The following is a 14,427-nucleotide window of genomic DNA, read 5'->3' as shown; positions in this document are numbered from 1 at the left end:
AATACTGTGAAGAATTATTGTAAGATTTCACATGAGTACATATGGTACAACAGGGGTCCTTCTGGTAGGGGCACAAGTTTAGCTCTGTTGTCTTTGCATCTGTGGCTACATCTAAGAAGCAACAAGAAAATCCAAGACCCACATTTGAGGCCCCGTGTTATTAGACATCCTGGCCACCAGTCCTGGCATTTACCTCCTACAGGTTAGTTATTTACCCAGAGTTTACCTTCAGCACTGGAGATTTTTCTGACCAGGAACTTGTAATCTGGGCTGGCCCTGTACTTTGCAGAATAGTCGCAACACTCCTGGGCTCTATTTGTTGGACCCTGGCCCAGTTGTAATGATCAAAAGTATCTCCATGCCAGTCTGGTGGCACAGGTTTATGAATCCCAGCTACTAACGAAGAAGATCACGAGCTCAAGGCAAGACTACAGAGTGAGTTCAAGGGTAGCCCCAAATCTTAGTGAGACCCTGTATCAAAATAAAAAGTAAAATGAGAACTGGAGATGTAACTCAATGGTAGAATGTTTACCTGACATGTGCAAGGCCTTAGTTCAATCCCCAGTACCAGGGAAAAAAAAAAAAAAAAAAAAGAAGAAGATATTACCAAATATCCCCTAAGGGGCAAAAGTCACCTTTGGTTGAGAATCGCAGCTGATACTGTGGAAACCTTCTTGATCACAAGATCCAGTCATCCTTGTGAACCTCCAGCACACACACAGCTGCAACTAGCACCACATAGGCATGCAGACCTACCTCAGTAGAGAGCTGGAAGCAGCCAGCAGCACACTGCATTGTCAGAGCTGCATTATCAGAAACAGAATTCTGGAAGGCCAGATGGAGAGAAAAGGCCCCTTGCTTAGTGCCCTCCACATGCCAGGAACTGTGCCAAGTGATCTCTGTGGGCTAGTTCACTTCACTGCATGCAACAATAGCATGATCGACTAGGGAAAAATAAAACAAAACTGAGGCATGGGTGTTCAGGGACCTGACCAAAACAGTTTAGGCACTGAATCTAGTCCTCAGTAGCTGGAGTTCCCGTTAACTACACCTCCCTTTAGCTTGTTAAGAGTCAGAATGTCCTGTAGAAGTTCTCTGAAAATAATTGCTTACCCCAAAAATATTTAATGTTCACACAGGTACATCATTTATGCCAAAAATGTAACTCCAAGTCATTACATCCATTCTGTGTTTTGAAAGCATGCTGAATGGCAAAATTGTCATCTGTTAATATGCCAAGTAGTCTTCAAGGCCTTCTATATGCATTATGTCATAGTATTACCAGATAAAGATTTGCTACTTCAAGGTCATTGTGATGAAGGTTATGCATTCCCAGCTTTAGTGCTGATGTCTGTTTTGTCCATGAGAGGAATAGCTGCCTACCACCAAGGGTTGCTGGAGCATCAGAGATGGGTTAGCATACACTAAAACCCTTTGTACCTGGTACAGCTCCACACAAGCTGCAGAAATACTCGTTTTTTGTTTTGTTTTGTTTTTATTTCCATTATGGGGAAGCCAGCCGCTTCATGAGAATGGATTCTGTCATTTCCAGACAATGCCCTTCTCACTCTTCAGCTCTGACCAGGAAAGATTCTCAAGGTTCCTACTGGTGAACATGAAAGTTCCACCAGGTCCTCCAGAGCTTTGTGACCACTGTGCTACCACAGCCCACCTTTGCTCCCAGAAAGTATTCACACAGTGGCTGTTGCTAGTCTCATGTGACATTAAGTTGATATTCAGCAATACAGTGAAAGTAAAAAAAGGGGGGGGGCCTCTAGGGAGATGGCTTAGCAGTTAAGACATTTGTCTGTGAAGCCAAAAGACCCGGGTTCAATTCCCCAGAACCCACATATGCCAGATGAACAAGGTGGAGCATGTGTCTGGAGTTTGTTTACAGTGGCTAAAGGCCCTGGTGTGTCCATTCTCCCATTCTCCCTGTCTGTCTGTCTGTCTCTCTCTCTCCCCCTCTCCCTTCTCTCAAATTAAAATAATTTAATAATAATGTGCCACTTTGTGCATCTGGCTCCACATGGGTACTAGGGAACTGAACTCTGGTCCTTAGGCTCTTAAGACAAGCACCATAACCCCTGAGCAATCTCTCCAGCCTGAAAGTCAAAATTTTTAAAGCCACAGTATGAAATTCATTCCTAGGGCCTACAGATTAAAAGGGAAAGATAGTCATAGTTCTCTTTTAGAAAATAACTTTTCAGTCAGACATGAGATTCATGTTTGTAATCCTAGCACTCAGAAGGCTAAGGTAGCAGGATTGTGAATTCTAGGTCAGCTGGGACAACTAGAAAGACCCTGTCTCAAAAAGAAAATGAAAAGAAACCTTTTCTGGCCTGTGTCAGATGTCTTGGAAAGGTGGATATGAGGGAAGAGTACTGGGGTACAGGCTGCCCCAGCCACCATTGCAAATATTCATGTTGCAAGTTCAGCCAGTGATAAATCCATAAATTTTCCAATTTAAACAATTAAAGCCCTAAGAACCAGGATCATTTCATGGTATTAGTAACAGTTCTGAGGCTCCTGACAGCAGTGACATTTTAGATAAAGAAGTGCCAGGGCACACATGAACAACATCGATATTTGATACTGTGCATTGTTGGCAATATGTATTATCAGTTCTGTTTCTGTTTTGCTTCTACAGAATACATTTTTGAGACTGGTTTGCATCTCTTTTTTACCAGGTCTTTTGGGTTTTTCTTGTTATTAACTCTGGTCATAAAAGATCCACAGCAAGTTCTCTTAAATACTTGAACGGTGGAACAATTAAACCTTCTGCTGAAACACTAATCTAGGAGACATATCGGATTACTTCCTTTGGTAACACACTCCACCACACGGAGTCAGGGGAAGATCGTGTATGCATGGGCTCTGGATGTGAATGTAGTAAACACAGGCTGCAGAGGCATGCAATGAGGAGGATCAAGAGATGGACTAGAAACCTAGAAATGGTGCATTTGGAAGCGCTGGGCTTAAAGCAGGGTATTGCTGAGTGTCCCAAAGGTATCATCAACCCTTGCTATTACCTGGAGACCTAGAGGATGAGCTGTACTCACTAGTATGCCTGCATGGTTCAAAAAGGTGTGGTATGGACTGGCATCTTTACTCAGCTTCTCCTCCTTCCTCCTAATCATCGTTGCCTTGGCCCTGCCCCACTGGCTAAGTGGGAAAATCCTATGTCAGACTGGAGTGGATCTGGTCAATGCCACTGACCCAGAGCTGGTCAAATTCATTGGGGACATTTACTACGGGCTCTTCCGAGGGTGTAAGGTGCGACAATGCGGGCTAGGGAGCCGCCAGTCCCAATTCACAAGTGAGTATACGGTGCATGAAAACTGATGTAAAATAAAATGTTTAAAATATTTTAATTTTCAAGGAAGGGTTCTTTGTCTAAATGTGGAATTTGACTGTTGCTTCAATCTAGAGAATTATGTCATTCTCAGACAGCCAAGAGCTCTTATTCAGCAATGCAGAGATTTTCTTTCTTTAGTTTCTAATGAAAACACTAGAAATAAGAATTTGTATATTTTTATGGTTTACTTCTGTCTATGATATGTGTTAAAATACTGAGTGCCTCTATATACCATGCATTCCACTAACAGTTGCACTCTGTTTATCTCTCTTAAGCTTTACAAAAATGTTTTATGAACATTCATTGAAGCCAGGTGTGGTGTCACACGTCTTTAATCCCAGCACTTGGGAGGCAGAGGTAGGAGGCAACCCTGACACTACATAGTGAATTCCAGGTCAGCCTGGGCTACAGTGAGACCCTACCTGGAAAAACCAAAAAGAGAGAGAGAGAGAGAGAGAGAGATTCATTGATGCCCCTGTTTTGCAGTGGAGTACCCTGGAGAAGTTATTTAAATTGCCTGGGTCACTCACTAAGCCAGGAAACAGCAGAGCCAGATGCCAGCCCCTTGCCATGTGACTCAGCACCACGCACGGGTGCAGAGCTGCCAGCAGAAAGGAACCTTCAGGAAGCATGGTGACTGCTTTCATATCCACATCTATGAAAGCTTCCCAGTTTAACAAATAGCAAAAGGGCTCTGCACCTGGGTGCTGGGAGCAGATGCAGGGGGTTTGGAGAGTGCTGGGATGTTTACTCACAGAGACCTGGGCGAAGCACTTGTCTGCTGGGAGACTGTGAGAGGCCAGCTGCACTGGCCTGTTAGTCTTATTCAGAGCTATTCAGTACGTAAACAGAGCAGGAGTCCACCTTTGGCTTGGGAAAGGTCTTCTCGGAAGGAGAAAACAAAAGACAAGACATCTAGAAGCCTTTAGAATCAATTAGATCGCTGGAGATAACAGTGTTTATAAAAGCACAATTAATACCTTATTTGTACAAGAGAATCAGAATTTTTTTCTTTTTTTTTAATCTTTTTTAAATTATTTATTTATTTATTTATTTGAGAGCGACAGACACAGAGAGAAAGACAGGTAGAGGGAGAGAGATAGAATGGGCGCGCCAGGGCTTCCAGCCTCTGCAAACGAACTCCAGACACGTGCGCCCCCTTGTGCATCTGGCTAACGGTGGGACCTGGGGAACCGAGCCTGGAACCGGGTCCTTAGGCTTCACAGGCAAGCGGTTAACCACTAAGCCATCTCTCCAGCCCGAGAATCAGAAATTTTTACATCCATTACTTGATTTCTGTATTTTGTAATTTATTAATGTTTAGGGACCTGGCCAGGATATGTATCTTACTAAATAAAGACAGATAGAAAGTTGGACCCACTGACAAAATAATACAAATTGTTAAGAGTTTTATATATGAAGGAAATATGTATTTTTATGATTATTTAGAAAGAAAATCTCTAGATGTATTTATATTTACTCAGAAATTAAATTGGACCCCAGGTATTGGGAAAATAGCTTCATTTAAAAAAAAAAAAAACCTTTGGCTGAGTGTGGTGGCACATACCTTTAATTCCAGAACTTGGGAGGCAGACGTAGGAGAATCACTGTGAACTCAAGGCCAGCCTGGAATTAGAATGAATTCCAGGTCAGCCTGGGCTAAAGTGAGACCCTACCTTGAAAAAGGAAAAAAAAAAAAAAAAAAACCTTGGGGAATGAATAGATGGCTCAGTGGTTAAGGAGCTTGCCTATAAAGCCTAACAACCTGAGTTCAATTCCCCAGATGCAAAAAGTGATACATGTATCTCTAGTTCCTTTGCAGTGGCAAGAGGTCCTGACATGCCAAAGGAAATTGTTCTGTTAGTTTTAAGTACAGTATTTGAGAGTATTTTGTTTCCAGGTGTGTATAAGTTCATTCATGGTACCTTGGCAGGGATCCTATCTGAGAGCTTTCACTGTAGCATGGGGCCAGGTTCTTCTTGTTATTGGCTCCCCTTACATGGCTGCAGTTTGTGGGTGCTGTGTGTGTTATTATCTTTTCGAAGAACAATCTATTTTTCTTTAGATTCATGTCCCTCAGGTCCAGCACAATGTAAATGTGAAGTAGCCAGGGAGGCTGAGTCTCCTACTCCTAAGTTGGAGTCAGGATTTCCTCACTTCTTCCATACTGGGGATCTGTTGGTAGAAAAGCGTCCCTGTTCACAGGGAGGTGTACAGATTGGCAGAGATGTGCCCATGAAAGTGCTTTGTATATTTAAGTGGGGGGGGTTGTATAGGGGCTCATTTACAACTGCTTCTTTTCTCACAGTGGCCCTAGTTGGCCCATTCAAAAGAATCAATCCCCACATCAGCCACAGGGGAAACCAAACATTTAATCACCACAAGTGGCTGAAGGTCCTTTTTATATCTAGAACTTCTCAAATACAAACAAGTTAACCTGGCTGTTTGGATGTCAACAAACATTAAATTGACAATCTCTACACATTGAACTGTACTACTGAGAGTTTACAGACTGGGCACAATTAGGAAAATAGGGTTGAACTGTCCCGGCCAGTGAGGAGTTGAACAAGGACCCGAGGAGAAGCTAACCTGGGTGAGAAAAGGCAAACAGACACAAGAAGGAGACCATGCTAGAGGTTTGTCAAGGCCTCAGAGTCTTTATTTTTTACACAGTGGTTATATAGGGGAAGAAAAGGGGGGGAATGAACTGGCTGACGTGATTTAGGGCTTTGGAATTGTCAGGAAACCTAGAGGGGATGTAAGTAGGTGTTCATCTAATCTTGCCTTAATGGCTTAACATCCTGACTGCACCAGGCTTCACATCCTGACCATAAACTGGCCTTTTGCAAAAGATAAGATTCTGTAAGCAGTCTGCTGACCAACGCTCCAGAAGTACCTAACAGAAAGCTGGATGGGCCAGCTTTCTGAGTAATGAGTCAGCTTATGAGCAGGCCCAGGCAAAATGGAGAGGCTTTTGCTCTATCGCTCCCTACAATGAACCACAGACCAGTGCCTGTCCTAAAGAAGCCATATGCCAAAGGAAAGTGGAGTATGTGGATTAGTGACATGACATAAGGCAGATCCATATCTTGAGCCATTTCCTACAGTTCATCTCTCTATTTTGACTGATTTCATTATGACATTTTATTTTATTTATTTTTTATAAAATATTTTTATTTATGTATGACAGAGAGAGAGAGAAAAAAGATGTAGAGAGAGAAAGAATGGTTGTACCAGGGCCTCCAGCCACTGCAAATGAACTCCAGACACATTCACCACCTTGTATATGTGACTTACATGGTGTGGTGGTTTGATTCAGGTATTCTCCCATAAACTTAGGTATTCTGAATGCTAGTCTCCCAGATGATGGAAATTGAAAATTAAAGCCTCCTGGAGGCAGTGTGTTGTTGGGGGAAGACTTATGGGTATTATAGCCAGTTTCCCCTTGCCAGTGTTTAGCACACTCCCCTGTTGCTATTGTCCACCTTATGTTGGCCAGGGGGTGATTCCACCCTCTGCTCATGCCATCATTTTTCCCTGCCATCGTGGTTCTCCCCCTATGGATCTGTAAGCCAAAATAAGCCTCTTTTTCCCAGAAGCTTCTCTTGGTTTGGTGATTTCTACTAGCAATGCAAAATTAACTCCAACACATGGGTACTGGGGGATCAAACCTGGATCCTTGGGCTTTGCAAGCAACCACCTGCCTTAACCACTGAGCAATTTCTCCAATACTATTATGACATTTTATTAATGAAGAAATTAAGGATTAGGGTTGGGAAGATGGTTCAGGAGTTAAAGTCACTTGCTTGCAGTCTACCGATCTGGATTCAGTTCCCTAGCCACTAACATAATCACATGCAAAAATGTTCCAAGGATCTGCTATACATTTGCAGTGGCAACAGGCCCTGGTGCAGCTATACATACACACACATACATTCGTGAGCCATAATATTGAAATTTGAATGACTTGTATTTTTACATAGTGACTTATCTGAGATATAATTATAAACTTAATTCATTAGGCTGGGGTAAAGCACATTAATGTGAGGTATAAAAGAGATTTACTGGGGGGGATGGAGGGTATTACCATGGGATTTTTTTATAATCATGGAAAATGTTAATAAAAGTTAAAAAATTTAAAAATATCAAAAGAGATTCACACTTGCCAATGAAGTTCTTTAATATTATCTAGACACTCGTAGCTATGGAAACTGAATGTGGGTACTCTATACCTTCCTCTCCATATCCTTTCTATATTCAAAATCCTCTCTTCCTCACTATCTTACAGTGGCTGTTTCTCAATTTTTTATTTAAGCAACTTTGGATATGCACTTATATCATCATGTGTATATAACTTGTTCTTTTTTAACTATTTTATTTATTTATTTATTTATTTATTTATTTATTTGTTTATTTAAGACAGACAGGGAGAGAGAAAAAAGAAGAAGAGGCAGATAGAGAATGTGGGTGGGCCGGGGGCTCCAGCCACTGCAAATGAACTCCAGACACCTTATGAATCTGGCTTACCTGGGTATTGGGGAATTGAACTAGGTTTTTAGGCTTCTCAGGTAAGCACCTTAATTAAATGCTAAGCCATCTCTGTAGCCCAACTAGTTCTTTTTAAAGCTGAACTGTGTGGCTGTGCCTAAATTTATAGTGTGTGTGTGTGTGTGTGTGTGTGTGTGTGTGTATAATTGATCTAGAATGATATAGATATTGGAGTACTGCTTTGATAGATGTTGTCAAATGATCCTGATTCTCTAACAGGGTTGTAGGAATAAATATCCCTACAAGATTTTAGTATGTCATTTCTATCATCAACATGGTGTATAAAATGAGGTTTTGAGCTTTGTCCCTCATGTGAATACCTATTTTCTATTTCAAGAATTTGATAGGGAGTGCTATACTAGTCATGTGTCCTAAGGACTCCATGACCAAGAAAGTGGGTAGCAAGGCCAATAGACAATCAGGCTTAAGCTACTGTGTTTGGAATAAGAAGAAGCTTGGAGTTTGAAACTATTTGAAATAAGAGAAGGGAGCTGGAATGGAGGCAAAGGGAAGAAAGATGCCTTAGAAAGACAAACTCCCTGGTAGAAAGCTCATATTCCCAGTTAAACTTTCCAAGGCTTGTGAGATGACCAGGTAGAGATAATGTTAAGTAGAAACACAGAACAGGAAAGAGAGTTAAATCAGAACTAAAGACGTCAGTGTGGGTACATGGAAACCTGGGTGAAAAGGGCACCTTATAAGAAGAAAACAACCTCTGGCTCTCAGGTTTGGAATATGCCAACCTTCAATGGAAAAACAGGGGCAGGTGAGCCGGAAAAGGGGGAGATGACAGCAGAACCAGGAAAGGTTGAGTCATTACCCCAGGGATCATCATAGGCAAGTGAGTGGCTGGACAATGGTAGCAAATACACCAAGGAGGTGAGAGCTCATGCACAGATCCAGCCCCAACAAGAAGGTGTTCAGTAGAAACCTCAGAGTACTTGGAGAGGAATGTTCTGCTCAGGTCCTGTGGCTTTCATTTTTGTAAATTCTCCATGTATGATTGCTAAAAACTGACTGGAAATTCTTTATACTGTACAATACATAGGACTAAAATTCTGCATAGAGTTTAGGGTTGCCCAGAGACAAGGGATTTCATGTCTCTAAGTCTGTTGGAAAGAGAGTTGATAGCCTTTACCTCATATCTTTATATGAAGATTTAATGAGATGATGACTGCAAAGCACCCAGCCTTTACCTGTGCTCAGCAAAAGCCAATTACACTCAATCCTGCCATCATTACTGTCTCTCTCATACTAATGAAATAACTGAAGCTATGCAAAGTCACATGGCTTTCCCACATAAAACAGTAAAAAATGGGACAAGCCCCGAGGACCAGAGTTCAATTCCCCAATACCCACATAAAGCCAAATACACAAAGTTTGTAGTAGCAAGATGACCTGGTGCCTCTCTTTCTTTCTTTGTTTCTCTCTCTCTCCCTCCCTCCCTCACTCCCTCCTTGCAAATAAATAAATAAATTTTAAGAAAACAGTAAAAATGGCAATAGCAATACACACCTATATATTTTATTATTTATTTTATTGCATGTGCATGCATGTGATATGTGAATGTTTATTCACATGTGTGTGAATACATGTATGTGGATGCAGTAAATGTGCATGCGTGTATATGAGCTTAGAGGTTGACATGAGGTATTTTCCTTGATCACACACTCTCCATTTCATTTACTGAAGCAGGGTCTCTAACTTGAGCTCAGAGCTTGCTGATTTGGTTGGTCTCACTAGCAAGTTTGCCTCTCTTTGCATCCCAAACACTGGCACTACAAGCAAACTTTCATGCCTGCCCAGCATTGTTGTGGGTGCTGGGGATCCACACTAGTCTTCTCGCTTGGACACTAAGCACTTTTTCCACTGAGCCATCTCCCGAGTCTCACAGCTGCCAGTTTTGAGACCAGATTCTCCCAGACAGTATTTGAAATACTCTAGAAGGTCATTTTATTTTCATCACTAGTACTGGTGGTAAATACAGAGAAATAAATAAAAGTGAATACTTCACTACCTTCATCTGCCATGTTCATATGGAAAATTGACATGTTCACGAAGTACTACACAACACTAGAATTAAATGTCCTTGATTCATGGGGACAATAATATAGATGCTGGCAAGCCAGGTCCTGTGTACAGTGCAGTAGTCCACAGCAGATCACAGGTGCAAGGTCAGTAATGCTCAATTCTCAACTGAGATGCAGTGGGATTTTGTGTCTAGCTGAAAAATAGGAACACTAAGGTCTGTGGTTTCATCATAGGAGGACTCTTGCTGTCTTACCTTCTTCTCTTACCAAACTCTTCATAGGAGGCAGGCTTAGGCTTTATGAAAGGAAACCTTGCTCTGACCTTGAAATCTCTGTGTCTCTCCCCAGTCTTCCCACACCTGGTGAAGGAGCTCAACGCAGGCCTCCATGTGACGATGCTGCTACTCCTCTTCCTAGCTGTGGCCCTGGCTCTGGTCAGCATGGGTTTTGCTATTCTTAACATCATCCAGGTCCCCTACAGGGCAGTCAATGGTCCTGGTGGCATCTGCCTTTGGAATATCCTGGCAGGTAAGAAGCCCCCAGGAGAGAGAAGTTCATGAACACACAGTCACCAACCTGGGTTCCTAGCAATTGGGTGGAAAGTATAAAGGCATTAGAATGCCCACGTTCACTTGTGCTTATTAGGTCTGAATGTCCTCTTCACTAAAGTTACAGTTTGTCAATACAGAATCGCATGTCAGAGCTGAGGGTCAGAGCAGTAAAATATAATAAATATTTTATAGTGAAATGTCAATAAATCAACTATTTTATATTCGCCTAGATTTTCAGAAGCTAACCACCCTCTATAGTCATCAAAATTATAGGTGTCTTGTTCACCTCTGTACAGATGCTCCTAATAGCTGACACATAAAAAGTACTCAATCCTGCTAATTAAATAAATGCTTATCTCTGTCCATTTCTTTCTACAGAGAGGTAGGAGTCCACTGATTACAGTATAAAAAAAAAAAAAACAGGCAATAGGAACAACTTAAATGCATTCAAAAACTGTGAATAACTTTTTGACAGAAAAGGAAATAGGTCAAGGGTGTCCCCATAGCAATTCATGATGTTATCTAGACCCAGAAGCAAGACTACCCTTAAGTAGTCTCCAGAACAACATATTAGGCACTCATTGAAAGTTGTGCTCTTATAAAATATTTAACATAAGAAAATGTCAAAGTGAAGGGGAAAATCAAATTTAAAATCAATGCAATACCAATATTATTAAAAGGAATTGTAATGAGCCAGGTATGTTGGCGCACGCCTTTAGTTCCAGCACTTGGGAGGCAGAGGTAGGAGAATCGCCATGGGTTCAAGGCCACTCTGAGATTACATAGTGAATTCCAGGTCAGCCTTGGCTAGAGTGAAACCCTACCTCAAAAAAAAAAAAAAAAAAAAAAAGAAAGAAAGAAAGAAAACAAGAAAGAAAGAAAAGAAAAGAATTGTAATGTAGCCAGGCATGGTGGCACATGCCTTTAATCTCAGAACTCGGGAGGCAGAGGTAGGAGGATCACTGTGAGTTCAAGGCCACCCTGAGACTCCACAGTGAATTCCAGGTCAGCCTGAGCTAGAGAAAAAAAAAAAAGAAAGAAAGAAAAGAATTGTAATGAAATACATTGATATGGACAATGTATTTCTGTCATTTAGGATAAATAAAATTATTTTCCATGCTTGTAATTGTCTACAGTGTCAGTACTCTGATGTTTTCCTTAGTGACTATGTAGTCATCTATAAAAAGCATACCACATGTATTCTTTTGTTTCTGCTTTATTTTTTAACTGTAATTTTTTGAGACAGGTGTCACTCTTTCATGCAGACTGGTCCAGAATTTAACATGTTCCACAGGCAGCCTCAAATTCATAGTAATCCTCCTACCTTGGCTTCCAAGTGCTGATATTACAGTTATGAGCCACAACATGTGGCTAAGAATGGTGGGATTTTTGTTTTGTTTTGTTGGTTTGGATCAGAGAAAGAGATTATTTCCTCTCCTTTTTTTTATATTTACTTATTTGTTTTGAGACAGCAGCTCACTGTGTAGTCTAGTTGTCCTCAAACTTGCAATTCTCCTGCCTCAGCCTCTCAAGTGCTGGTATTTCAGGTGTGCACGACCACACTTGGCTTAATGTGGTTTTTTTAATATTAATTGTAATCTGTATTTTACTAAGAAAAAGAGAGAATGAGAGAGAGAAAGAGAGAGAGAGAGAGAGAGAGAAATGAGATCCAAGGCAAAATGCCCTGCACTTGGTTAGTCTAGAATCACTCTCCTTTCCTTCTGTGGCCTTGTTTCTCTTCTGTTTCCTTATCTTTAAGCATGGGGAAAAGAACACATAAGGAAAAAGAGATCCAGCCCAGCCTGCAGAGTGGGATCTTACCTCACAGTCCACAGAGAGGCAGTGGGAGGTTTGAAAAGTGGACTTCTAATGTGGATGGTACTGGGAAAGAGGCAATTAGAGGCATCAGGATTCAAGGTCCATCAGACATGAAAGGTCTTCTACCTCTCAACCCCTCACAGTGTGGGTTAAGTCTGCTGCCTTTTAAAGAAAATTAAAATGTGTGTTGCTCTAGTAATTCCTTAAACCCAAAGCTTCTGTGTGTTTTAGAGTGGGTGTAGCACGAGATGGCAGGTGAGTGAAGGGATGCTCTGTTTTCAGGTGGAGTCGTGTCACTAGCCATCACCAGCTTTTTGGCTGCAGTGAAGCTTCACAACCTGACAGAACGAATCGCCAACTTCCAGGAGAGGATCTTCCAGTTTGTCGTGGTGGAAGAGCAGTTCAAAGAGTCCTTCTGGATGTGCGTGGCCAGCGCTTCTGCCCACGCTGCAAATTTGGTTGTGGTGGCCATCAGTCAGATCCCCCTGCCTGAGATCAAGACCAAAATGGAAGAGGCCACAGTCACAGCTGAGGATATCTTGTACTGACAGCCCTTCTGCCTACACCTCCCTTCTCTGCACCTCCCTTCTCTGCAGCCTTCCCACTCCAAAACGCCCTTGCCTGTGGCAATAAGAAGGATGTGGAAGGACTAAAGGGGTGCCTGGCCCAGGGGAGGGAACTCCTCCAAAACTCAATATACTTGCTGGCATTTGTCTCTGTTGATCTTGGAAGAACATTGGAGAGTCGGGCACTTGTCACCTGTGTATGACACTGGGCAATTCTCTCACTATCTACTTCTCAGTTTCCTCATCTGTAAAGCAAACATGTTAACTTTGAGAGCCTGTGGTGTGGTTTAAATGGGTGGTGTTGCACAAAGAGCACTTTGCAGCCATGTGGTACTGTATACTCCAAAGACATTCCATTAATCTGTCCCACACAGCATGGGGGTACAAAGAAAAATATGATTATGTTCCAGTCCTCAACAAGCATCAAAGCTTTCCACCTGACACAGAAACCGGGTAGCAGCAAGAACACAGAGAGTGAAAATAACTGTCTCTGAGTGACCCTAAATGTTAGACACTGTTTTGGTTTGTTTGTCCATTTTGTGTGGTGTTGAGGGTCAAGCCCAGGGTCTCACATAGTAGGTGAGCACACTATCACTGAGCTACACCTGAAGCCCAAGACCTATTTCTAGGGCTTGACATGTGTTAATTCATTAGAGCCTCCTACAGGCCCAGGCAGTCACCATCACTCAAGTCTCTTTTGACAAAAACAAAAAAAAACTAAGGCACAGAGAAATTGGATACCTTGGCCCAGATGAGGAATTGAACCTACAAATCTGGAACCAGAATCTATACTTTTAACAGTGTTACAAATCTGTTGTTTGATGCACAGATGAGGCAATGTGATGAATGGGAAGACAGCACAGGCATAATGAGAGAGGAAGGAATGTGCTCTTCAGAACAGGGTAGGGGACTAAAATAATATCTCCAAGCTTACATTTGATCGGGACTGTGGAAAGGTGACTACACTTTTTCCAATGGTGACAGACAGAAGGTTGGAGAAGGATGTTCCAAGATGAGTCACTAAGGACATACACATAAGGCATGAAGCGGCAAGGAGGAGGCACAGGCATGGGATGAGAATGTGGCCCAGGTTGGCCTGTTCTGCACTTAGATTTTCTAAGTTCTAATGTGAGGGTAATTTTATGTGTCAACTTGTCTTGGCCACAATAGTCAGATATTTGGTCAGATGCTAAATCTTCAAAGACACCTCTTGATAAAGTTAACATCCACATCTTACCTTCCAATCAGTTGAAGATCATGATGGGAACAGACTGACCTCCTCTAAAGGACTTTGGACTCAATCTGCTACTCTTCCCAAGGATTCCATCATGCTGGTGATATCAGGCAAAGTTCTCTTTTTAATTCTTTTCTTTTCAAAGGAAAGAATTCAGCCAAGAAACCCAGTTTATTTAACAAAGAAAAGGGAAGCATGTGTTCCAAAGAGAGACTAGAATGGCCACACCAAAGCAGGGTAGTACCTCAATAGGTTATGCATTATGGATTTTTACATTTTAAAAATATTTATGAAGTCAGGGGCATACCCATGGAGGTAATGT

The 14,427-nt window shown here is 41.9% G+C and overlaps 1 protein-coding gene across 1 annotated transcript; it reads left to right on the top strand.

The window, feature by feature from the left end:
• The first annotated feature begins 3,066 nt into the window (after positions 1-3,066).
• Positions 3,067-12,853, top strand: Clrn2 (clarin 2). The gene is made up of 3 exons (XM_004656078.2): positions 3,067-3,319; positions 10,285-10,464; positions 12,588-12,853. The coding sequence occupies exons 1-3, from the start codon at positions 3,067-3,069 to the stop codon at positions 12,851-12,853; spliced, it is 699 nt and encodes a 232-aa protein (XP_004656135.2).
• The last annotated feature ends 1,574 nt before the right edge of the window (positions 12,854-14,427 follow it).

Source organism: Jaculus jaculus, chromosome 11, assembly GCF_020740685.1.
Source record: "Jaculus jaculus isolate mJacJac1 chromosome 11, mJacJac1.mat.Y.cur, whole genome shotgun sequence".
In the NCBI taxonomy this organism is placed as follows: Eukaryota; Metazoa; Chordata; class Mammalia; order Rodentia; family Dipodidae; genus Jaculus; species Jaculus jaculus.
This window is presented reverse-complemented; position numbering and strand designations above follow the sequence as displayed.